The following is a 25,236-nucleotide window of genomic DNA, read 5'->3' on the forward strand; positions in this document are numbered from 1 at the left end:
GCTATGCGGCTGCTTCCCACTAGCTATCTATTTTATATTTGGTAGTATATATAAGTCCATGCCACTCTCTCACTTCGTCCCGTGCTGGGTCTTAAGTTGCGGGAGGTGGGCTCCTTTAGTTGCAACTCGCCGGCACCTTAGTTGCAGCAGGCAGGCTCCTTAGTTGTGGCATGCGAACTCTTAGTTATGGTATGTATGCATGTGGGATCTAGTTCCCTGGCCAGGGATTGAACCCGGGCCCCCTGCATTGGGAGCGCAGAGTCTTAACCACTGCACCACCAGGGAAGTCCCTAATGTGTTCTTTTTGACAATATGTGCACTAACGTAGTTCTCTTTACATATGTAATATATAATAGATAGGTATATTTATTTCATAGAATATCACAAACCTAGAAACTTCATTACTCAAGCATGAACTTGTTGAATAAAACTTAACTAAATTCAGTTTCAACTAACTGAACACTCCAGGTGCCTTTAAGATATTTTCTAGTATTGAGGTATACATTTTTAGCTATGATCTGCAAAAGCATGTATAACCTGGCAGTTATGGAAGGTACACACATTTGAAACCCATTTTTCTACTTCTTAACAAAGATAAGAGTTGAGCCAAATGAACTGAAGGCTTATATCTGAAAATAATATATCTCATAAAGTAGTATCCTGTGCCAGATATCTCACCATTAGAAGACATTAGTTATGAACCATGAATTGCTTAAACTAATTCAAACTTCTGGTTTCATGCTCTACTAAACAAGAAAATAGCTTAGGTTAGACTACAGTTTGCAGTTTCATAATTTTTTTTTTAACTCATAACAATTTTGTACTTTCTACTTAAGTAGATAAGTATAGAAGTTAGATCTGTTTTTTAACATGCACCTACATGTTATACCAATGAAAGTAGCATTGCTTTCCAGCAGTTGGTAGTTAAGAAATCATTTGAGACTAGCCAAAGTGTATATAAAATCTTAACAAAATAACCAAACACATGAACTAGAAGCCATCCAATTTTGAAGAACCTTAACATATAGTTTATAGCATATTCTACATCTAGAGCACAACTTCAGTTATAATTACAAATGCATGTTCCTGTTGTGCTGGTACCATACATTTTGATTATCACTACTTTGTTGTAAGTTTTGAAATTGGGAAGTGTGAAAGTCTTCCAACTTTGTCCTTTTTCAAGATTGTTTTGGCTATTCTGGGTCCTTTGCAATTCCATATGAATTTTAGAATCAGCTTGTCAATTTCTACAAAAAGGCAGGCAGGATTCTAGGTTGCCTTGAATTTGTGCCTTGCTTTGGGTAGTATCACCATCTTAATAATGCTAAACCTTATGATTCATGAGCATGGATTGTTTTCACATTTATTTTAAATCTTTAATTTCCTTCAACAATGTTTGTAATTTTCAGAGTGTAAGTTTTGTACTTCTTTTGTTAAATTTATTCCTATTATTCTTTTTGATGCTATTGTAAATGGATTTTTTCCCTTAATTTTATTTTTGCATTGTTCATTGAAGGTGTATAGAAATACAATTGATTTCTGTATATTGATGTATCCTGCAACCTTGCTGAACTCACTTATTAGTTCTAGTAGTTTTTTTCTTTTGGTGGATTCCTTAGGATTTTCTTTATACACAATCAAGTTATCTGCAAGGAGAGATAGTTTTACTTCTTTTCCGATCTGGATGTATTTACTTATTCATTCACTTATTTGCCTAATTGCCCTGGCTGGTACCCCCAGCACAATGTTGAATGGAAGTGGTGAAAGCGGACATCCTTGTCCTATTCATGATCTCAGGGGAAATCATCTAGTCTTTCACCATTAAGTGTGATGTTGACTGGGTTTTTCATTGATGCCCTTTATTAGGTTGAGAGAGTTCCATTTTACTCCTCCTTTAAAAAATTTTTATCACAAAAGGGTACTGGGTTTTGTCAAATAACTCTTTCTGTGTCTATTGAGACGATTATGTGATTTTTGTTTCTTATTCTATTGATATGGTGTATTACATGAATTAATTATCAAATATTAAACCAACCATGAATTTCTGGGACAAATTGTACTTGGTCAAGGTGTATAATTCTTTTTATATGTTGCTGTGTTCAGTTCGCTAGTACTATTTTGTTGAGGATTTTTGTGTCCATATTCATAAGCAATACTGGTTTGTAGTTTACTTTCCTTGTGATGTCTTTGATTTTGGTATCAGAGTAATACTGGTCTCATAAAATGAGTTGGAAGTGTCCCCCCCCCCGCCCCCCACTTCTATTTTTGGGGAAGAGTTTGTGAACAATTTTTGTCATTTCTTACTTTAATTGGTAGAATTTGGAAGCCATCTGGGCCTGGGCATTATGTTGTGTAGTTTTTTGATTACTAAGTCAATCTCTTCAGGTGTTATAGGTCTATCCAGATTGTCTATTTTTCTTCTTGAGGCAGTTTTGGTAGTTTGTGTCTCTATAGGAATTTGTCCATTTCATCTAAGTTATCTAATTTTGATGTATAATACAATTGTTCATAGTATTCCTTTATACCTTTTTATTCCTATAAGGTCAATGGTAATGTCCTCTCTTTCATTTCTTATTCTAGTAATTGGAGTCTGCTCTCCCTCCTTTTTTTTTCTTGGTCAGTCTAGCTAAGGGTTTGTCAATTTTGTTGATCTTTTCAAAGAACTGGGTTTTGGTTTTATTGATTTTTCTTTGTTTTTCTATTCCCTATTTCATTAATTTCCACCCTGATCTTTGTTATTTGTGTCCTTCTTGCTTTAGGTTTAGTTGCTCTTCTTTTTCTAGTGTAAGGTACACAGCTTATTGATTTGAGATTGTTCTTCTTAATATAGTTATTTACAGCTATAAATTTTCCTCTAAGCACTGTTTTAGGTGCATCCCATAAGTTTTGGTATGTTCTTCATTTTCCTCCATCTCAAAGTATTTTTTGATTTCCCATTTGATTTCTTCTTTAACCCATTGGCTATTTAGGAATGTGTTGATTTCCATGTATTTGTGAGTTACCCAATTTTTTCCCCTGCTACATTGATTTCTAATTTCATTCTATTGTGGTTGGGGAACATACTCTGTATTATTTCTATCCTTTTACATTTATTGAGGTTTGTTTTATAATATACTACTTATCCTGGAGAATGTTCATGTGAACGCTTGTGAAAAGTGTATATTCTGTTGTTAGGTGGAGTGTTCTCTAGATGCCTGCTGGGTATAGTGTTGTTCAAATATTTCCTTGCTGATCTGTCCATTAGTGGTTCTAACCTAATTGTTCAATCATTAATGAAAGTGGAATATTGAAGTCAACAACTGTTATTGTTGAATTGCCTATTTGTCCCTTCATTCCTGTCAGGTTTTTTTTTTTGCCATGCCATGCCACTTGCGGGATCTTAGTTCCCTGACCAGGGATTGAACCCAGGCTCACAGCAGTGAAAGTGCAGTGTCCTAACCACTGGACCACGAGGGAAGTCTCCATTCCTGTCAGTTTTTGCTTCATGTATTTTGGTGCTCTGTTATATATATTTATAATTGTTATACGCATATATCCTTTTATCTCTAATATTTTTTATCTCTAATATTTTTATTTATGTATAATAATATTTTTGTTTTAAACTCTGTTTTGCTTTCTTTTTTTTTTAATTTTTTTGTTTATTTATTTTATTTTATTTTTGGCTGTGTTGGGTCTTCGTTTCTGTGCGAGGGCTTTCTCTAGTTGTGGCGAGTGGGGGCCACTCTTCATTGCAGTGCGCGGGCCTCTCACTGTCGCAGCCTCTCTTGTTGCGGAGCACAGGCTCCAGACGTGCAGGCTCAGCAGTTGTGGCTCACGGGCCCAGCCGCTCCGTGGCATGTGGGATCTTTCCAGACCAGGGTTCAAACCCGTGTCCCCTGCATTGGCAGGCAGATTCTCAACCACTGCGCCACCAGGGAAGCCCCTGTTTTGCTTTCTTATGGTTGCTGTCTGCATGATTATATCTTCTTCCATCCTTTAACTTTCAAGTAATCTGTATCTTTCAAAATAAAGTGTATCTCCCATGGATGGCATATAGCAGAATCTTGTTTTTTTTCCACTCTGCCTTTTGACTGGATTGTTAAATATATGGAATTTTTAATTTTTTAAACTAAAGTTATAAATAATGTTTCAAATCAAACTTGATTACTTTTTTTCTGGCATTATATTACTAAAACTAGTGTCTTTGGATTAGTTAAAACATGTTAAATTGGAACCTTCAGTTTTTAATAAACCTGATTGTAAGAATTGGTTAAATAGCTTATATATTACAAGTAGAGGTTGTTTTAAATATGGTAGATGAAATTAATTCAGTAGTTACTTCTTTTTAATTTTCCCTGGCAATATTAGGTTCTTTTTCAAAGACATATTCAGAATTAATTAAAGTCTTTTTGAGATATTGAATGTCTTCACATGTTATATTTTTGTTCTAAAATATGTATAATGAGATTCCAATCAGTTGGTACTCTACTTAATCACTGAAAAATGCTAGTTTTCGTGTTGTGGTCTGTACAGGTAAAAGTTGATGGCCAGCTACGGTCTTATATCTGAGTTGATAACGACAGGACTGCAGCAGGCTGATCTTTCTGGGCCAGGCCTCATTTGCCTGTTTGTAAAATGAGATTATGAGAGGGGACCTGCCTGGAGTTGTGGGTAATCTCTTTTAATACACTTCTATTACTTTATAAGTTCTTCTTAGTTATTTTATACATTTTTAGGTGCTTTGAAAGAATTTTGTTTAAATATTAATGTGTTAATTTACTGTAAAATAATTAAGGCAAACTTAAGGTGCAAAGCCTATGCTGTTAGGTGTTTAGTTTTGTCATGTTCATTGTCTTGCATAATGACATGCTTTCTTGAGTGTAGAGAAATCAGTGGAAGTATAAATAGGTAGGTGGCTGAGAATTTCAAATATCCCTAGATATGCTTGTAGGATTGTTATATAAATGAATGTCTTCTATCTTATGTGTTAAATCAGAATAAAGGTTGTGAATAGTTGGCCTACATTATCTGGGTGGTTACTTTGGTGCTCTGCTGTGGATGAGGAAAGTTGGCCCAATATTTATAATCCTGTAACATAAGTAAAATTAAAATTTGCTTCTGCTAAAAAGAAAAAAATGTATATAATTTAGTTAAAACTGAAAATGTCAGTGGCATTATGAAAGTATTACAGTTGAAGAATGACCATTACTTACCAAATCTTGCAAGGGAATAATAATACCATTAAAAGAATAGTGAGGAAGTTTGTTTAAAATATTGTAGAGCTTCAGGTTGAAATCTGGGAGTCATGTCTTTATGAATTTCAATGTCAATGATTTTCTTCTCTTTAAAAGGATTATGATGACTAGGCAGAAAGTAGGAGCAAGGGTTACAACTTTCAATTCTTGAGAGGAATGAGCATGCATAGCAAATAGGAGAAAGACGTGCTCCATGAATGACTCTTGAGAAAGAATCAAGAGGCCACAGGAATTCAGGTTCACAGAACAGTGAGTGAATAAATACAAGGAGTACAGCTGTACCTATAACCTTCCACAAAAATTACCAAGGCAAGGCTTAGAGGATAACTAGAAGGTGCTTAATTCATTGCTTATTTAATTTAATTAGAAGGTGAGCCACATGTATGTTGGTTACATGTTGACTTTGGAAGAGAAATGAGCCTTTCACAGAGTCACAGTAGAATTCTAGATGTGAGAGCAGCTCTAGACTTCTACCTGTGTACGTTAGGGGAAAAAGACAAGGTTTTTTGAGCAAAAAGAAAGGGCCGTTTTTCTTTTTCTTTTTTTGGTATAAAGATAAGCACAAATTAACAGAGGTTTGAAAAAAATAGTTTAGCTTTGTCTCATCAATAAGGTATGAGTTTGGCCTGAAAATGGATTAAGTCTCTTTACCTTAAACAACCCGAAACTCTGGTCTCTTAAAAGTTTTATTGAGAATCTATATTTTCAAGCAATTATTGTTAAACATCAACATTTTTCTATCAAAGATATATTTGTGCCTTACGTTATTTTCTATTTCCCATTGGAATTAAGAAGTAAACTACTGCTTATCTTAACTTTTGAAATCCAATGAGAACTAGGCAATATGGCTAAAAAAGAGCATCTGGAAAGCTTATGTTATAGGAAGTATATTTGAATTACTTTTGGCAACTAGCAGTAATTTAAAGTAAATCACATATCTCCTGCAGACTCAAATTTCCCTAAGAGTAAAACAGTGGCTTGTCTTAAAATTTAGATCTATGAGATTCTTCCAAATCAAATCTTCTTAACTAATTGAAGCTAATAATTTCACTTATATTCAGGATGAGAATACCATCTCTCTTTGTTGGTTTTAAAATAATTGTTTCAAAGGAGAATCACATTAAGGAAGTTGAAACATGACTATTGTTTGGCCTAGGATTTTCCAGAGTCCCCCATGGACATGCCGATATGCTACTGTTCATATGTTTTACCTCATTCCTCTACTTTTCCTCAATTTTTATCAATAGGTATATAAATTGATCTAATCAAGGTAGGATAGGTAAACTTACATATTAGATGATGCAGAATGAAAATGTGGGAAAACACTTGTTTAGGTTATAACTTAGTAAAAGGGCATTAATGGGTATTTACTAAATGTTTTCCAATAAACATGTATCTTTGCTATGGGGAGATAACTGCTGGGGTGAAACTTAAATGCTAATGAATTCACAAGGACCAATCGAGGGAGATGGGGCATTACATCATTTATTTAAAGTGTTTAAACTATCAGAAGTTTAATCGATCATATTGGTACATACAAATTTTAAAGCATCTGCTTTTTACTGTACTCCTGCTTGGTACAGGGTGGGATGAAGTGTGAAGACTTTTTTATTGTTCTGGGCTAGTTGAGAGATGTTTTAGTGTAGCAGAAAGAGCTGGGCTGATCAGGAGGCCTGGATCCCAGTCTACATCTTTCATTACCAGCCTTGTATTTTGTCATCTGTTTGATGTCATCTGTGAGATAAATAATATCTGATCTTCAAGTTGTATAACTGAAGAAAGCACTTTGAAAGTATAAAATATCACTGTAAAGTTATAAGGTATTATAATTGTAGGCAGTGAAAAATTTAGGTTATAACACTGAAAAAAATATGCTGTTCTATTTTTTCCTTTTTGGTGCACTTTTCTAGGTGAATGTGCCTCTTAGGAGCAATTGTCTGGGAGAGTCTGGGATAAGCTTGGGCTGCACAGGCAGTGTGCTCCCCGAAAGACTCGGAGTAGCTCAGCCGGCACATCGAGAGTGTGAAGCATGAAGTACATTTATTCTCCAAAAATGTTAATTAAATATAAGATAACATTTCAAGGGTTCTGTTTTTTAAATAAATACAACAATAAAATCAATGAAAACTAAAGTCATATTCAGAGTTGACACAGGCCACCACTTTTCACAGACCTCACGGCACTTTGAAGACGGCATTCAAATGTTGATTTGAGTTGTTCAGATATTTTAACTACACAGAGCAATTTTTTAAGGTGGTGAAGCCACAGGATAAAAAAATAAAATCAATGACAGAAATTGGAACAAAGTATACTGTACATAAAGGTATCTGAATCTTCGATTTTGAGTTGAAAATGAGAAAATGGGGAGGTCCCGGGTTATCACACAGTGTTGCTTGGACCTGCAGAGATCGTGTCAGCCTCTGAGAGCCTTTGAGCTGTCAGCAGTCACTTTCCAAGAGTCCTGGGGGTGATGGACAGTGGGGCTTATCAAAATTGCAAAGGGTTCTGAGAATCATATAAATATTAGTACAATTATACTGTCTTTGTATAAAAAAGCATCAAGTGTTCAGGGTATACATTGACTAGATTTACCAATATAATAGAAGATAGCTAGGATTTTTTAAGGATTTACCTTTTATTTTTACTGCATACAGAAGGATCAAACATTTAACTTGTCATCTTGCCTCCACTTAATTCCATATAAGCTCACAAAGGCAAGAAGTTTACCTTAAACACAGTATATTAGTCATGAATTTGGCAAAAACAAAACAAAAGCCCTTTTGTTGTATGTAATATTTATATTCCTGTGATTCAGTACCAAAGTATTTTTCTTACTAAAATGTATTAATATTTAAAAAAATTATCACTTAGGAAGGGAAAAACATCCTTCTGTTGTGAATTGGTTGTAAAGATAACATTTGAGATAAAATTTGGACTTCTTTTCCTCACTTCCACTCCCTTCCTTCTTCCTGTCATCGTTATCTTTACTTGAGATTTACTTGCTGCCCTGTGCCAGGGGTAGCAGGTGTCTGGCTCATGGATTGCTCAGTTGATTAAATCATTTGCTTGTCTTTTGAGGGGTGAGGCAAGGACAAAAATGTTAGTGAATTTTGGCTGTTGTTGTCCAAGCGCAACACTGCAGCAATATCCCATAAGGCCAGAAGATGGTGCTATTGTCTATAAAAGTAGACCTGCTGTTTTACTGCATTGTTCAAACTAGTATTTTAGGGACTTCTCTGGCGGTTCTGTGGTTAAGACTCCGCTCTTCCACTGCAGGGGGCGCAGGTTCCATCCCTGGTCGGGGCGCTAAGACGCCCAAAAAAGTCAGTATTTTTTTTTTCTTTTAATAATTTTTAAAAAATTTATTTATTTATGGCTGTGTTGGGTCTTCGTTTCTGTGCGAGGGCTTTCTCTAGTGTGGCAAGCGGGGGCCACTCTTCATCGCGGTGCGCGGGCTTCTCACTATCGCGGCCTCTCTTGTTGCGGAGCACAGGCTCCAGACGCGCAGGCTCAGTAGTTGTGGCTCACGGGCCCAGTTGCTCCGCGGCATATGGGATCTTCCCAGACCAGGGCTCAAACTTGTGTCTCTTGCATTGGCAGGCAGATTCTCAACCACTGCGCCACCAGGGAATCCCGAAAGTCAGCATTTTTAAAGCCGTTTGTATTTTCAAAATTCACACAGGGCCTAAGCAAACTAGCAAAATTTAATAATTGTTTCTATGCTTTTAATCAAGAGGTTTTGTATATCTATATCTATCTATCCTATCTATATCATATAAGGCATTAGACCTTTTCTTCTCAGGGATGTGGCACACATATGCATTTTTACAAATTGGATTATGAACACAAAATTAAGTGATGTTACTTTAAAGGGTTTTTTTGTATCTCTTGTAATGAAATTATAATAGGGTGCCTAGGGAGAAACTTTTTCCTCCCGTCTTTCAATTTCTTACTTTTATATCCTGCTTTCCTCTCTTCTCCCCACTCCTGCTGTATGTATTGTGGTGTCTTAGGCATTACAATGACTTGTAATTTCTATGGCAAGATGCAGTTGTTGAGAGTGCAATATTAATACTGCACATAAAACTGCCTTAGAAGGTTTATTGGTACTTAGTATAGATCCATTTCTTACTTGGTTGATGCTTTCAACTCTAAGGTTCACATACGGGACTAGTCTCAGAGTGGAATGTTACCAGTTAAACTTATCTGCCAATGAGCGATTGTTTTATCTAAGAATTATGTGTTTTATTGTACACTTAATGAGTTCAGCGAGGCCCAGGCCCAGGAGGACTTCTGTCTTTTATTCTATGGCTGAATGCCCCAGTTCAGTTTTGCCCCTGTGCTATTGGTTCCATGAGGTATGAATAGACTGGGTTAACTGGGCTACGAGGCGTGTGGTCACTGGGAACATCATCTTGGTGAAGAGTTGTACAAACGTCACAAGCGAATCCGAGGGACGTCTGCAGATTGTTTGCCAACAAGCTTGTACCCCAGGCCCTGATCTGTGCGCTTGGGAGAGGCCAGTGAGCAAAACCCGAAAAGACCCTGTCCTCATGGGGCTTAGGATGGAGTTGGGAGTGGAGAGGGAGGTTATCCAAGCAAACGGTCCGGTGCGTTGATGGCGACAGTATTCGACGGAGCAGGGCAGGGCATGTATTGGGACGCGGGGGGCGAGGCCTGGGGACTACGAAGTCGGCCAGTGCGCGGAGACTGGACCAGGGCGCGGGAGTTGGCGCGGGTGCGGGTGCACGTGCGGGGCGGGGCGGGGCGGACCCCAGGGGGCGGGGCCAACCCAGGGGCGGGGCTCGGTGTGCCAGGAGAACCCGGGACAGAGGCGGGACTCAGAGGGCGGGGAGGACCCAGGCGGACCATGGAGGCGGGGTTCTAAGCGGGGACGGGGTTCTGGGCGGGGCGCGCCCCTGGGGCGGGGCTCGGAGGGCGGGTCCGCGGACGCCATTGCGCTGCTACCGGGTGGCCGCGGTCTTGTCGGGCGCGCGGCGTCCCCCCTCATATCCTGGCCATCCCCTGTCCGGTTCTCCGGCCCGGCCTCTGGCCCATCCCCGGCCTGGTCTCCACCCCGTCCACCCCCGTCCCCGCGGCGGCGCGCGCGGCCCGCTGGGCGGGGTTCCGGGGATGAGGCGGCGGCGGCGCGCGGAGACTATGCTCGGCAGCTGAGGAGACGCGGCGCCCGGAGCGCGGCGCGACCCACGGGATGGCTCAGCCGGCCGGCCCGGAGGGCGGCGAGGGGCCTCCGGACCCCGGGGCGGCCGCGGGTCCGCAGCACGCGCTGAGCCTGGAGGAAATCCTGCGGCTCTACAATCAGCCCATCAACGAGGAGCAGGCGTGGGCCGTGTGCTACCAGTGCTGCGGCTCCCTGCGCGCCGCGGACGCCGGCCGCCGCCAGCCCCGCCGCCGGGTGCGCTCGGCCGCGCAGATCCGCGTGTGGAGGGACGGCGCCGTCACCCTGGCGCCCGCCGCCGGCGACGCGGGAGAGCCGGCCGCCGCCGCGGGTGAGCCGCCCCCCGCGACCCCCTTCTCCCACAGAAGGACCCCGCCGCAGGCCCTTCCCCCAACCCCCGCGACCCCAGCCCCGTGCCCTTCCGCCCCGCGGCCCCCATCTCCCACGGCCCACGGAGGACCCCCACCCCGGCCCCAGGAGGACCTCGCCCCCCAGGCCCCGGCCCTTCCGCCCCGGCGCCGCTCCCTCCCCCCCCAGTCTCCTACTGAAGGACCCTCGCCAAGGCCCTGGGCCCTTTCCGCACAGCGACCCCCACATCTCCCACAGCTCCGCGGAGGACCTCCGCCCCCGCCCCGGGCCCTTCCGCCCCGCGGCCCCCCACCCCTCACGGGAGGCCAGGGAAGCGGGCCGGGCCTGCGGCCGAGCGCGGCCCGCGTAGGTCTGAGCGTGGGCCGGAGCGTGGGCGGGGGGCGGGCGGCTGCGCCGGGAGTGGGGCGGGGGTCCGAGTGTCAGTGCGCGACCTGTCGGGGCACCGAGGCCCCGGAGAAGGGGAGTGGGGTCGGTCCCCGGACGCGAGAGGCCGGCTCTACGCGCTCGTGCTGCTCGCGGCCGAGCCCGGATGGGATGTGTTCGGCGCTGCCGGCGTTCGCCAAGACCTGGTTGGGGGGGTGATGCGCTGGCAGGAGGGCTGCGCTTTCGCAAGGAGCTGTCAGCTGATTGTACTTTTCAAAGACAACGATATTCCCTTGGTTGGGAATGTAAAAAAATCTGAGCCCTGAGGAGAATGCTGCTATTTTGGGAGAAATGAAGAGGCTGAATTAACATAAAAATAATACGATTTCCCTGTACATTAATATTTGTTGTGATGAAAAACAAGCTTGTAAAGTAAAAAGTTGACAGGATGTCAGATAAATGGATAAAGTGGATTTTACTTAGGTTATTATCTAATGTACATTCTTCAAGATTATCACCTACCCATCAACATATAGCTACGGCTTACCCAAATATCTATTGATGATGAAGAGGAGGTTGATAATAGGTTTCTCCAATCAGTTTTTATCTAATTCAGCATTTTGAGAGACAGATTAAAAATATTAAAAAAAGAAAATCCACCCTTACTTAAGTTGATGGAAGTGTCAAAATGCTTAAGGTGAAAGATGTACTTAGAATTAGTAAAGTGACTTATTGAATTGATTAAAATAGAGAACAGTCAAGAGGATGTTATCAATTCTTTCAATTCCAACAGAACATTTATTATTTATTTTCGGTGTCAGGTAAACAGACTTTTAGAATTTTAATTTATTTAAAGCCAGTCTTTTTGCAATTCTTTTGAAATTATTTCAAACAGTTTTTTAGTTCATTTGATGTGTCTATTGCTTTTAAACTTGGACAATATTAGTGGGAAATACTTGGAATTATAATTTATTTACAGTGTATTAATATGATATGAAAAGATACTTTCATAAAATACAACAAAGCCATGCCTTGAGATCCAGTGTTTTAAGGGGAAAAATGGTTGTGTGCAACCTCCTTTTAGAAGTAGCATTGGTAGTGGTGATTTCCAGAAGGAACAAACTGGATTTACATTGTCCTTGAACTTAATCCCGGAGTTCAAGTTATGTTTGTGGACCTACTAGTAGTTTAGTTGTCAAAGACTAATGGATTCTGGTGATAGTTTTTTAAAAAATCATAACCTTATGTTGAAATGAATTACTTTTTGCATCATTCATATGAATGATAACGTGTTGACTTCAATGTAATACATTCTCTCTTTCTGGAGAGAATGGCAGAGTTGTTTCCTGCAGCAGCAGTAATGGACTTGTAATCCATCCTCTTCCTGCTTAGTTCTGCTTGTGACCTTTGCTGCCACTTGTGGAGAGAGCCCAATCAAAGTTGCCGATATGGTCTTGAGCATTTTAGGGCTGACTCATTAAAAATTTGGGAAGTTCATACTAAAATAGTGTTTATATTAGATAATTTATTTCTTCTTAGTATTAAGAGTAGTTGTGTGGGTATGGAAGGCACAACGTCTTCTGAACATTTACCCTGATTCTTAAAAACGCTGTATAACTTGGTACTCTGCACACTTGTATAAATTCTATTTTTAAGGAAAAATGGTAATCTTGAACCTCCATTCTAAGAAGCACTTTGTTTTTCATTGTAAGATGTTTAACATGATTGTGTGGTGGCAGTCAACAGCATTTGTATTTTCACGTGTTATCCATTGACTTATTTTCTAAATGCAGGTTTAGGAAGTTAAGTGATGTGCTTGAATTCGTACTGGTAACTCTTTGAATCAAATCTAGGTCTTTTAACCTCTAGCCTTTGTAGTATTGTGGAATGGAACAGATTTGGTTTGAATTGGAATCATGATTCCTCCCCTTTCTAGCTGAGTGACCTTGAATAAGTTCCTTAATCTCCCTGAGTGCAACCTTCTCATCTGTAAAGTGAGAATAGATCACTTTTTCCCTACGGGATAGAGGTTTAAGTGAGATGGTATGTGTAAAGTGCCTAACGCAAGGCTTGGTATGTAGCAGGTACTCAGTAAGTTTTAGGTCTCTCCCTCTCCTGATCTTGCGGTCCTTTCACAGCACCACGGTGCCTCTGTCCAGCTGTTCTGTATTTTTTTTTAATTTTTATTTATTATGTTTATTTTTGGCTGTGTTGGGTCTTCGTTTCTGTGTGAGGGCTTTCTCCAGTTGCGGCGAGTGGGGGCCACTCTTCATCGCGGTGCGCGGGCCTCTCACTATCGCGGCCTCTCTTGTTGCGGAGCAGAGGCTCCAGACGCTCAGGCTCAGTAGTTGTGGCTCACGGGCCCAGTTGCTCCGCGGCATGTGGGATCTTCCCAGACCAGGGCTCGAACCCGTGTCCCCTGCATTGGCAGGCAGATTCTCAACCACTGCGCCACCAGGGAAGCCCCTGTTCTGTATTTTTTACTCAGAATTGGGACACGTGTCTAGGTCAGGGATTCTCAGCCTATGCACTGACATTTTTGACTGAATAGCTCTTTGTGTGGGGGCTGTCCTGTGCCTGTGTAGGATGTTTAGCAGCATCCCTGGTCTCTACCCACCAGATGCCAGTTATCACCTGCCCCCTTCCCTGAGTAAACTCTTCAGACATGGCCACCTGTCCCCTGTTGAGAACCATTGGTCTAGCCAGTGATGGGTGGTGCCGTGGATTGTGTTTAGCGTGGGGAAATGGATCCCAGCTGTAATCTTAAAGCGTGTGAATCTTTCAGCTGGCCACTGTTCTCTCTGCTGTTGAGTTGAATAGTTGGTTCTTACCACTATCAGCAATATCGCTCCATTTAGTCCCATAGAAAGAAATAGCACTTCACACTCATTCTTAACTTGTTTTGGAATTGAATGTATCAGTAATTGATTTTATTCTTGTTTTAATAGTATCGACACGTACAGAATATTCACATTCAGGTTGAATTAAAAAAATTAGAAATACATATAAGAGAAATAGAAAAATGTGGGAGGCATGGAAATGAACCCAATATTGGAAGAAAACAGTGAAGAATGGATAATTTTATTTAGCATTCAGATGTAACTTAAAGTCATTTACTAACATGGCCATGAAAGCAGTGTGATATAGGACTGAAGGAGATTAAAGAAGAAGGAAAACTAGTTCTTTAGAGAATACCTTAAGAGGAAGAGATTAAATTATGAATCAGGATCTTAAAATAGGCAGTATATTTTATGAAGTATTTCTGTGATGCCGGGAGGGTGATTTGTTGATTAGAATCAAGAGGGTTTATGATTTATCTTAGGTGGCTTACTTAAAATTTTTATTTTCCCCAATGTTTATGAACTTGTAGTCATAAAAAGACCTTATTGTTTGGTAAAAGTTTATTACATACAGGTTGGTGAAGTTTTCATTCACACCATTAATTAATGAGTCAAAGGCACTCAGGCTCTTGATATACAATCTGCTGTTTTTAACCAGGGCACTTAACTGGTCTTTAGACACATTTTAGTGTACACTTTCTTTAGAAAGTAGTCATTGATGGAATTTAGGTTATATTCCAATCTCCACAAGATTATAACTCGTTTTTTTCTGGGATGCCACAAAGAATTATTAATGGTAGTACTAGAGCTTAGAACCACTCCATGGTCTTAGCAGCCTTGTAGACCTTAAATACCCATCTGACAAAAATAACTTTGTTTCAGATTTGGTTTCAAAATTTTTGATGTACCTTTAGCTTTAGATGTATAAAGAACACTTTCAAAATTATGAACACATCTTGATTTAAAATCATTGTAAGGTTAGTGATAGGTTTTCCTGGGAGGAACAATGAAGGACTGCGTGCATATTAATAAAGGCATCCCTTGGTATAGGGAACACTGGGGCTTTGTTTGGGATTTGAAAAGAGGATGTGATCCGTGAGGCTTCTCAGCAGGGTTCATGCCAATTTGGTGGGGAAGTGGTCTTGGAATAATATCCTTTTTGAGTTTAAAGAGAGACAGAATATTTGCGGAGAAGGTTGAAATAGTGAAAACATGTTTAAAGAGATTAATTTTTGTTCACTCTTGATATTTTTCTTGAGTGTTTACATTCTGATCATTAAATGAAAGGAATACTTGAGGTGTGTGTGTCCAGGGTAGCGGTTGGGGGTGAATGACAGTATTAGGGGTTGGTGAAATACCTTGTCAGTTACAGCAATAGGTGAGAATTATTCCATGTGAACAATATGTCCAGATATGTGGGCTTAATTCAATTTTAAAAACATGCACTGAGTCCCTATTACGTGCAAGCAGTGTCCAAGTTTAGTTATTATAGAGGAGAAAATAGAACATAAACAGTGATCAGTTTACGGTGAAGCTAACGCAGGTCAACTTGGAACCTGCTCCCTTACACAGTCCCCTTCTAGGCCCCTGGGGGGGCTTTAACCATGTGTCCAGATGACCATTTGCAAGATTAAGATATTTTAGCCATAATCAGTTAAGATTGCTGTCACTTTTGACTCCAGTTTACTCTCCAATGTACTTCCATTTGGGTTGTGTGAGAATGGCCACAGAGATTTTTGGGAGAGATTTTGGAATAATGCATTTGTGGTTTTGTATCTGTATTTCTGCCTTATGCAAAGGAAAACAACGGAAAAATATCAGTCACATATAGATATTGGTACGTAAGTAAGTTGGGACTCTTTTGGGAAACCATTTGTCTTACTAAGAGTTTTGACTCAACTTTAGAAGGAAAAAAATCACTGGTCTACCGAGGACTATATGTTGATAAGAGATGATGAGTCACACACTCTGCCTGTTTTATTTGTAAGGTGGGAATCGCTTTCCTGCTTCATAGGTTCTGTAAAATGGCAGCAGTTCCCATCCCACTTTCATAATATTGGAGTCATACTATATTTCCCATTTGCTTCCTATTGGCTAAGTAGAAAAAAAAGAAACTACCGTCTCCCAGATTCTTGTTTAAAACTATGAGGAAAATATTGCGTGTTGCTAAATTGCCAAATTTAATGTTTTTTAAATAAATTTTTAATTTTGAGATAATTTTAGATTGAAGAAAATTTGCAAACATAGTGCAGAGGGTTCCTGTGTACCTCTCACCTGTTTCCCTTAATGTTAACATCTTATATTACTGGGTACATTGGTCAAAACTAACTAACGGCATATTACTATTAACTAAACTTCAGACTTCACTTGGAGTTCCCTAGTTTTTCTGTTAGTGTCCTTTTTCTGTTCCAGAATCCCACCCAGGACACCTGGTTGTGTTTAGTCATCATGGCTCATTAGTCTCTTCTCTCTGTGGCAGTTTCTCAAACTTTCCTTGTTTCCCATGACCTTGAGAGTCTTGAGGAGTACTGGTTGGGGGTTTTGCAGAATGTCCTTGCATTTAGGTTTGCCTGCTGTTTTCTTGACTAGGCTGGGGTTATGCGTTTGAGCGAAGAGTACCAGAAAGGGGAAGGGCTCCCCTCGTCACATTGGATTGAGGCACATGATATCCACACAGCACCACTGGGGATGTGAGCCTTGTTTGCCAGGTTTCTCCAATAAAGAGTTTTACTGTTTTTACCTTTTCTATACTTTATTCTTTGGAAGCGAGTTACTGAGTCCAGTCTGCATTCATGGGGGCCTCCTCCTGGAGCTGTGAATATCTACTTAGTATTTTTTGGATTCTTCTGTAAGGAAGATTTGATTCTTCTCCCCATTTACTTATTTATTCAGTCATTTATTAAGTCTGGATCCGTGTATGTTTTACACTTTGTTATCTGTTACTATGTTATTTCTTTTGTTGCTCAAATTGTTCCAGCTGTGGCCATTGGAAGCTCCTTCAGGTTGGCGTCCATGTCCCTTTGATGTGCCCCATCCTTTTGTGTTTTTGAGCACATCCTTACTTTCTGGCACTACAAGGTGCTTCAAGGCTTATCATGTGTATTTTCTGCCCCAGCCCTAGAATCAGATATATCTTCAAGGAGCTTAGTGCTGGGTGTCCTTGTTGTTACTGAGGTGTTTTTATTTATTTATTTATTTATTTATTTATTTATTTATTTATTTATTATTTCTGAGATATACATTTTAAAGTAATAACTAGAATTATGACTTACAATATTATACCAGAACATATAAGATTTTTAGAAATGTCATGTAATGTCTGAAACATTTATATTAACCTATTTCCATACAAATAACCCAAAGAAAGTTTAGTATTAGTTGTTTTTTTTGCTTTTTTATACTTCAGGTTCATATTAGTCATCAGTTTTATACACATCAGTGTATACATGTCAATCCCAATCGCCCAATTCAGCACACCACCATCCCCACCCCACCGCGGCTTTCCCCACTTGGTGTCCATACATTTGTTCTCTACATCTGTGTCTCAACTTCTGCCCTGCACACTGGTTCATCTGTACCATTTTTCTAGGTTCCACATACATGCGTTAATATACGATATTTGATTTTCTCTTTCTGACTTACTTCACTCTGTATGACAGTCTCTAGATCCATCCACGTCTCAACAAATGACTCAATTTCGTTCCTTTTTATGGCTGAGTAATATTCCATTGTATATATGTACCACAACTTCTTTATCCATTCGCCTGTTGATGGGCATTTGGGTTGCTTCCATGACCTGGCTATTGTAAATAGTGCTGCAATGAACATTGGGGTGCATGTGTCTTTTTGAATTATGGTTTTCTCTGGGTATGTGCCCAGTAGTGGGATTGCTGGATCATATGGTAGTCCTATTTTTAGTTTTTTCAGGAACCTCCATACTGTTCTCCATAGTGGCTGTAACAATTTACATTCCCACCAACAGTGCTAGAGGGTTCCCTTTTCTCCACACCCTCTCCAGCATTTGTTGTTTGTAGATTTTCTGATGATGCCCATTCTAACTGGTGTGAGGTGATACCTCATTGTAGTTTTGATTTGCATTTCTCTAATAATTAGTGATGTTGAGCATCTTTTCATGTGCTTCTTGGCCATCTGTATGTCTTCTTTGGAGAAATGTCTATTTAGGTCTTCTGCCCATTTTTGGATTGGGGTGTTTGTTTCTTTAATATGGAGCTGCATGAGCTGTTTATATATTTTGGAGATTAATCCTTTGTCCATTGATCGTTTGCGAATATTTTCTCCCATTCTGAGGGTTGTCTTTTCGTCTTGTTTATGGTTTCCTTTGCTGTGCAAAAGCTTTGAAGTTTCATTAGGTCCCATTTGTTTATTTTTGTTTTTATTTCCATTTCTCTAGGAGGTGGGTCAAAAAGGATATTGCTGTGATTTATGTCATAGTGTTCTTTCTATGTTTTCCTCTAACAGTTTTATAGTGTCCGGTCTTACATTTAAGTCTCTAATCCATTTTGAGTTTATTTTTGTATATGGTGTTAGGGAGTGTTCTAATTTCATTCTTTTACATGTAGCTGTCCAGTTTTCCCAGCACCACTTATTGAAGAGGCTGTCTTTCCTCCATTGTATATCTTTGCCTCCTTTGTCATAGATTAGTTGACCATAGGTGCGTGGGTTTATCTCTGGGCTTTCTATCTTCTTCCATTGATCTATGTTTCTGTTTTTGTGCCAGTACCATTTTCTCTTGATTACTGTAGCTTTGTAGTATAGTCTGAAGTCAGGGAGTCTGATTCCTCCAGCTCCGTTTTTTTCCCTCAAGACTGCTTTGGCTTTTCGGGGTCTTTTGTATCTCCATACAAATTTTGAGATGATTTGTTCTAGTTCCGTAAAAAATGCCATTGGTAATTTGATAGGGATTGCATTGAATCTGTAGATTGCTTTGGGTAGTATAGTCATTTTCACAATATTGATTCTTCCAATCCAAGAACTTGGTATATCTCTCCATCTGTTTGTATCATCTTCAGTTTTTCTCATCAGTGTCTTTTAGTTTTCTGCATACAGGTCTTTTGTTTCCCTAGGTAGGTTTATTCCTAGGTATTTTATTCTTTTTGTTGCAGTGGTAAATGGGAGTGTTTCCATAATTTCTCTTTCAGATTTTTCATCATTAGTATATAGGAATGCAAGAGAGTTCTGTGCATTAATTTTGTATCCTGCAACTTTACCAAGTTCATTGATTAGCTCTAGTAGTTTTCTGGTGGCATTTTTAGGATTCTGTATGTGTAGTATCATGTCATCCGCAAACAGTGACAGTTTTACTTCTTTTCCAATTTGTATTCCTTTTATTTTTTTTTCTTCTCTGATTGCTGTGGCTAGGACTTCCAAAACTATGTTGAATAATAGTGGTGGGAGTGGGCATCTTGTCTCATTCCTGATCTTAGTGGAAATGGTTTCAGTTTTTCACCATTGAGAATGATGTTTGCTGTGGGTTTGTCATATATGGCCTTTATTATGTTGAGGTAGGTTCCCTCTATGCCCACTTTCTGGAGAGTTTTTATCATAAATGGGTGTTGAATTTTGTCAAGTTTTTTCTGCATCTATTGAGATGATCATATGGTTTTTATTCTTCAATTTGATAATATGGTGTATCACATTGATTGATTTGTGTATACTGAAGAATCCTTGCATCCCTGGGATAAATCCCACTTGATCATGGTGTATGATCCTTTTAATGTGTTGTTGGATTCTGTTTGCTAGTATTTTGTTGAGGATTTTTGCATCTATATTCATCAGTGATATTGGTCTGTAATTTTCTTTTTTTGTGATATCTTTGTCTGGTTTTGGTATCAGGGTGATGGTGGCCTCATAGAATGAGTTTGAGAGTGTTCCTTCCTCTGCAATTTTTTGGAAGAGTTTGAGAAGGATAGGTGTTAGCTCTTCTCTAAATGTTTGATAGAATTCACCTGTGAAGCCATCTGGTTGTGGACTTCTGTTGGAAGATTTTTAATCACAGTTTCAATTTCATTATTTGTGATTGGTCTGTTCATATTTTCTGTTTCTTCCTGGTTCAGTCTTGGAAGGTTGTACCTTTCTAAGAATTTGTCCATTTCTTCCAGGTTGTCTGTTTTATTGGCATAGAATTGCTTGTAGTGGTTTCTTAGGATGCTTTGTATTTCTGCAGTGTCTGTTGTAGCTTCTCCGTTTTCATTTCTAATTTTATTTTATTTATTTTTTTTAAACTTTGGGTTTGTTTGTTTATTTATTTATTTATTTATTTACTTACTTACTTACTTATTTATGGCTGTGTATGGGTCTTCGTTTCTGTGTGAGGGCTTTCTCCAGTTGCGGCAAGTGGGGGCCACTCTTCATCGCAGTGCACGGGCCTCTCATTATCGCGCCCTCTCTTGTTGCAGAGCACAGGCTCCAGATGCGCAGGCTCAGTAATTGTGGCTCACGGGCCTAGTTGCTCCACGGCATGTGGGATCTTCCCAGACCAGGGCTCGAATCTGTGTCCCCTGCATTGGCAGGCAGATTCACAACCACTGCACCACCAGGGAAGCCCCATTTCTAATTTTATTGATTTGAGTCCTCTCCCTCTTTTTCTTGATGAGCCTGGCTAAAGGTGTATCAATTTTGTTTATCTTCTCAAAGAACCAGCTTTTAGTTTTATTGATCTTTGCCATTGTTTTCTTTGTTTCTATTTCATTTATTTCTGCTCTGATCTTTATGATTTCTTTCCTTCTAGTAACTTTGGATTTTGTTTGTTCTTCTTTCTCTAGTTCCTTTAGGTGTTAAGTTAGATTGTTTACTTGAGATTTCTCTTGTTTCTTGAGGTAGGCTTGTATAGCTATAACCTTCCCTCTTAGAACTGCTTTTGCTGCATCCCTTAGGTTTTGGATCGTTGTGTTTTCATTGTCATTTGTCTCTAGGTATTTTTTGATTTCCTCTTTGATTTCTTCGGTGATCTCTTGGTTATTTAGTAACGTATTGTTTAGCCTCCATGTGTTTGTGTTTTTTACGTTTTTTTCCCTGTAATTCATTTCTAATCTCATAGCATTGTCGTCGGAAAAGATGCTTGATATGATTTCAATTTTCTTAAATTTCCTGAGGCTTGATTTGTGACCCAAGATGTGATCTATCCTGGAGAATGTTCCGTGCACACTTGAGAAGAAAGTGTAATCTGCTGTTTTTGGATGGAATGTCCTATAAATATCAATTAAATCTATCTGGTCTACGGTGTCATTTAAAGCTTCTGTTTCCTTATTAATTTTCTGTCTGGATGATCTGTCCATTGGTGTAAGTGAGGTGTTAAAGTCCCCCACTATTATTGTGTTACTGTCGATTTTCTCTTTTACAGCTGTTAGCAGTTGCCTTATGTACTGAGGTGCTCCTATGTTGGGTGCATGTATATTTATAATTGTTATATCTTCTTCTTGGATTGATCCCTGGATCATTATGTAGTGTCCTTCCTTGTCTCTTGTAACATTCTTTATTTTAAAGTCTATTTTATCTGATATGAGTATAGCTACTCCAGCTTTCTTTTGATTTCCATTTGCATGGAATATCTTTTTCCATCCCCTCACTTTCAGTCTGTATGTGTCCCTAGGTCTGAAGTGGTGGGTCTCTTGTAGACAGCATATATATGGGTCTTGTTTTTGTATCCATTCAGCAAGCCTGTGTCTTTTGGTTGGAGCATTTAATCCATTCACGTTGAAGGTAATTATCGATATGTATGTTCCTATGACCATTTTCTTAATTGTTTTGGGTTTGTTTTTGTAGGTCCTTTTCTTCTCTTGTGTTTCCCACTTAGAGAAGTTCCTTTAGCATTTGTTGTAGAGCTGGTTTGGTGGTGCTGAATTCTCTTAGCTTTTGCTTGTCTGTAAAGCTTTTGATTTCTCCATCGAATCTGAATGAGATCCTTGCCGGGTAGAGTAATTTTGGTTGTAGGTTCTTGCCTTTCATCACTTTAAGTATATCATGCCACTCCCTTCTGGCTTGTAGAGTTTCTGCTGAGAAATCAGCTGTTAACCTTATGGGAGTTCCCTTGTATGTTATTTGTCGTTTTTCCCTTGTTGCTTTCAATAATTTTTCTTTGTTTTTAATTTTTGCCAATTTGATTACTATGTGTCTCGGTGTGTTTCTCCTTGAGTTTATCCTGAATGGGACTCGCTGTGCTTTCTGGAGTTGGGTGGCTATTTCCTTACTCATGTTAAGGAAGTTTTTGAGTATAATCTCTTCAAATATTGTCTTGAGTCCTTTCTCTCTTCTCCTTCTGGGACCCCTATAATGCGAATGTTGTTGCATTTAATGTTGTCCCAGAGGTCCCTTAGACTGTCTTCATTTCTTTTCATTCTTTTTTCTTTATTCTTTTCCATGGCAGTGAATTCCATCATTCTGTCTTCCAGGTCACTTATCCGTTCTTCTGCCTCAGTTATTCTGCTATTGATAATTTCTAGTGTAGTTTTCATTTCAGTTATTGTATTGTTCATCTCTGTTCTTTAATTCTTCTAGGTCTTTGTTAAACATTTCTTGCATCTTCTCGATCTTTGCCTCCATTGTTTTTCTGAGGTCCTGGATCATCTTCACTATCATTATTTTGAATTCTTTTTCTGGAAGGTTGCCTATCTCCACTTCATTTAGTTGTTTTTCTGGGGTTTTATCTTGTTCCTTCATCTGGGACATAGCCCTCTGCCTTTTCATCTTGTCTTTCTGTGAATGTGGTTTTTGTTCCACAGGCTGCAGAATTGTAGTTCTTCTTGCTTCTGCCCTGGTTTTGTTTTTAATACAGAAGAAGAATTGAAATGGTAAAAGTTTTGGTTATTTTTGTTGTTCACACTTTGTTAGATTTGGGAAGTATCTCTGTCTGGTATCTTGCTTTTACTGGCTTGCCCACCACTGTCTGCCTGTGTATTCTATTCAATCCTTCGTTCAGCAGTTGTTTATTAAATACCATAGAGCCAAGTTGAGTAGGGAGGCTTGGAGAGAGCAGTCTGCCCAACCTGTTTATCAGAAGGGAGATATACCTGTGAACTGAAGCCAGAGGAGCCTGTATTGGGGTATAAACTTGGATGGACTGGAGCTGAGAGGAGGTCAGTGAAATGTGACCTGGGGTCAAGTGTGGATTGACCGAGATACATCGATGGTCAAGAACTGGTTTGGGGACTTCCCTGGTGGTGCAGTGGTTGAGAATCCACCTGCCAGTGCAGGAGACACGGGTTTGAGCTCTGGTCCAGGAAGATCCCACATGCCGTGGAGCAACTAAGCCCGTGTGCCACAACTACTGAGCCTGCGCTCTAGAGCCCACGAGCCATAACTACTGAAGCCTGCGTGCCTAGAGCCCGTGCTCCGCAACAAGAGAAGCCACCGCACTGAGAAGCACGCTCACTGCAATGCAGAGTAGCCCCTGCTGTCTGCAACTAGAGAAAGCCCACACGCAGCAATGAAGACCCAACGCAGCCAAAAAATAAAAAAAAAATTAGTTAAATTAAAAAAAAAACAAAAAAAGGACTGGTTTGGGACAAGTCTTGGGATCACTGGCCTCCCTCTTGAAAGTACTTCTGGCACCTCTGGGCTAGAGGTGTCCCTAAAATAGCAGCAGAACCATGCAGAATGTTGACAGTCAACCAGATTTGAAATCGTTCCCCATTTTGTAAATGTGCATTTTCTTTTTTTAACTTTTTTTAATGGGTATCACACTTTTTAAAAAAAAAAAAATTTATTTATTTGACTGCGCTGGGTCTTAGTTGCAGCATGTGGGATCTTTAGTTACAGCATGTGGGATCTAGCTCCCTGCCCAGGGATCGAACCCAAGCCCCCTGCATTGGGAGTGCAGAGCCTTAACCTGTGGATGACCAGGGAAGTCCCTGTGCATTTTCATTATGGCTCTGAAGTGTAACGTGTAGATAAAATGCTTGTAAAAGGTCTTAAACCAAACAAACAAAAGAGATGAAAACTAAGTATCTATCATTGAGAAAATGGTTTTTCGTCTTGTCTAAGTATTTGACTGTTACATGGGATTGTGATTATTTTAGGGGACCAGAAAAATACTGATGTGTATAAACAGTAATGTGTATTTATTAGGAAAGGTAGTGGTATTTTCCCTAATTCTAACTTCCGTGTAGTTACTTTCGAGTGGTAGTATAACAAGTCAGGACGAGACAAGATTTTTTTTTTCCTGCACGGGCATTGAATTTATTATTCGGCTTATCTGGTCCAGACAGCTGTTCTCAGGGCAGTATCTAACTGGCATTCTATTGATTTTAAATAGATACCTTGTTTTGTTTTGCTGCTTGCATTATCCTCACCATACAAAGAAAATACATTAAGAAAATGTTATACCAGATTTTTATGCAATTTGAGCAGTTTTCATCTAGTTGCATGAGAGTTCAACAGCTGTTTTTGGTTTTAGTGATGACAGGCTGGTAATCAGAATTTCTTAAAGACTCTGGTGTATGTTGTATCTATTTGAAGATAATTAAATCATTGACCACTTCTGTCTAAAAATCTAATTTCTTTTGACATTTCCTCCTCAAAACTTATTTTCTTGGGCTTTTAAAAACTTTTTTGAAAGTTCAGTATACGTACAGAAAAGTGCACAAATCATTAATGACACAATCACGTAAACACCAACCTGGTTAAGAACAAAGGAACATTACAAGTAGCCTTCCACATGTAATCAGTGCCTTAGTTTATCACCGTACATTGGGCTTGCTTGCTTGCTTATGAACTTTATGTGTGTGGAATCTTACATTATGTGTTTTTTGTGTCTGGCTGCTTTTGTTCAACATCATGTTTGTGAGATAAATTACTTGTTGTTGCATGTTGCTTTAGTTTGTTTTTATTGCTATACAGTATTCAACTGCGTGAAAAAACCAAAGTTGATTTACCCATTCTGCTGTTGATGGACGTATGAATTGTTTGAAGTTTTTAGCTATTTCAAATAACATTGCTATGAACACTTCTGAATATATGTATGTACTTCTGTTAGGTATACATCTAGTAGACTTGCTGGATTGTTGCATGTGTGTCTCTTGAGTTTTAGTAGATATTGCCAAGCAGTTTTACAAAGTGCTGGTTTCAGTTTACCTTTCTTACTAGCAGTGTATCTGCTGCTCCACATCCACTCTAATACTTGGAAATGTTATTAAAAAATAAGAAGTTTAGCTGTTTGAATAGTACATATCTCATAATGGTTTTAAGTTGTGTTTATCTGATGGCTAATCAGGTTGAGTGCCTTTTCATATGTTTA

At 39.6% G+C, this 25,236-nt stretch overlaps 1 protein-coding gene across 2 annotated transcripts in view; it reads left to right on the forward strand.

Moving 5' to 3' along the window:
• The first annotated feature begins 10,174 nt into the window (after positions 1-10,174).
• The window catches only part of SPIRE1 (spire type actin nucleation factor 1), a 213,904-nt gene continuing 198,842 nt past the window's right edge, over positions 10,175-25,236 (forward strand). The window contains exon 1 of one of the 2 annotated variants that reach the window (XM_068563759.1): positions 10,175-10,744. In XM_068563759.1, coding sequence (XP_068419860.1) covers positions 10,447-10,744 — 298 coding nt within the window. In that variant the 5' untranslated portion in view covers positions 10,175-10,446. The remainder of the gene's footprint in view (positions 10,745-25,236) is intronic. The other variant, XM_068563760.1, reaches the window with a different exon arrangement.

This window comes from Eschrichtius robustus, chromosome 14 (assembly GCF_028021215.1).
Source record: "Eschrichtius robustus isolate mEscRob2 chromosome 14, mEscRob2.pri, whole genome shotgun sequence".
Lineage (NCBI taxonomy): Eukaryota > Metazoa > Chordata > Mammalia > Artiodactyla > Eschrichtiidae > Eschrichtius > Eschrichtius robustus.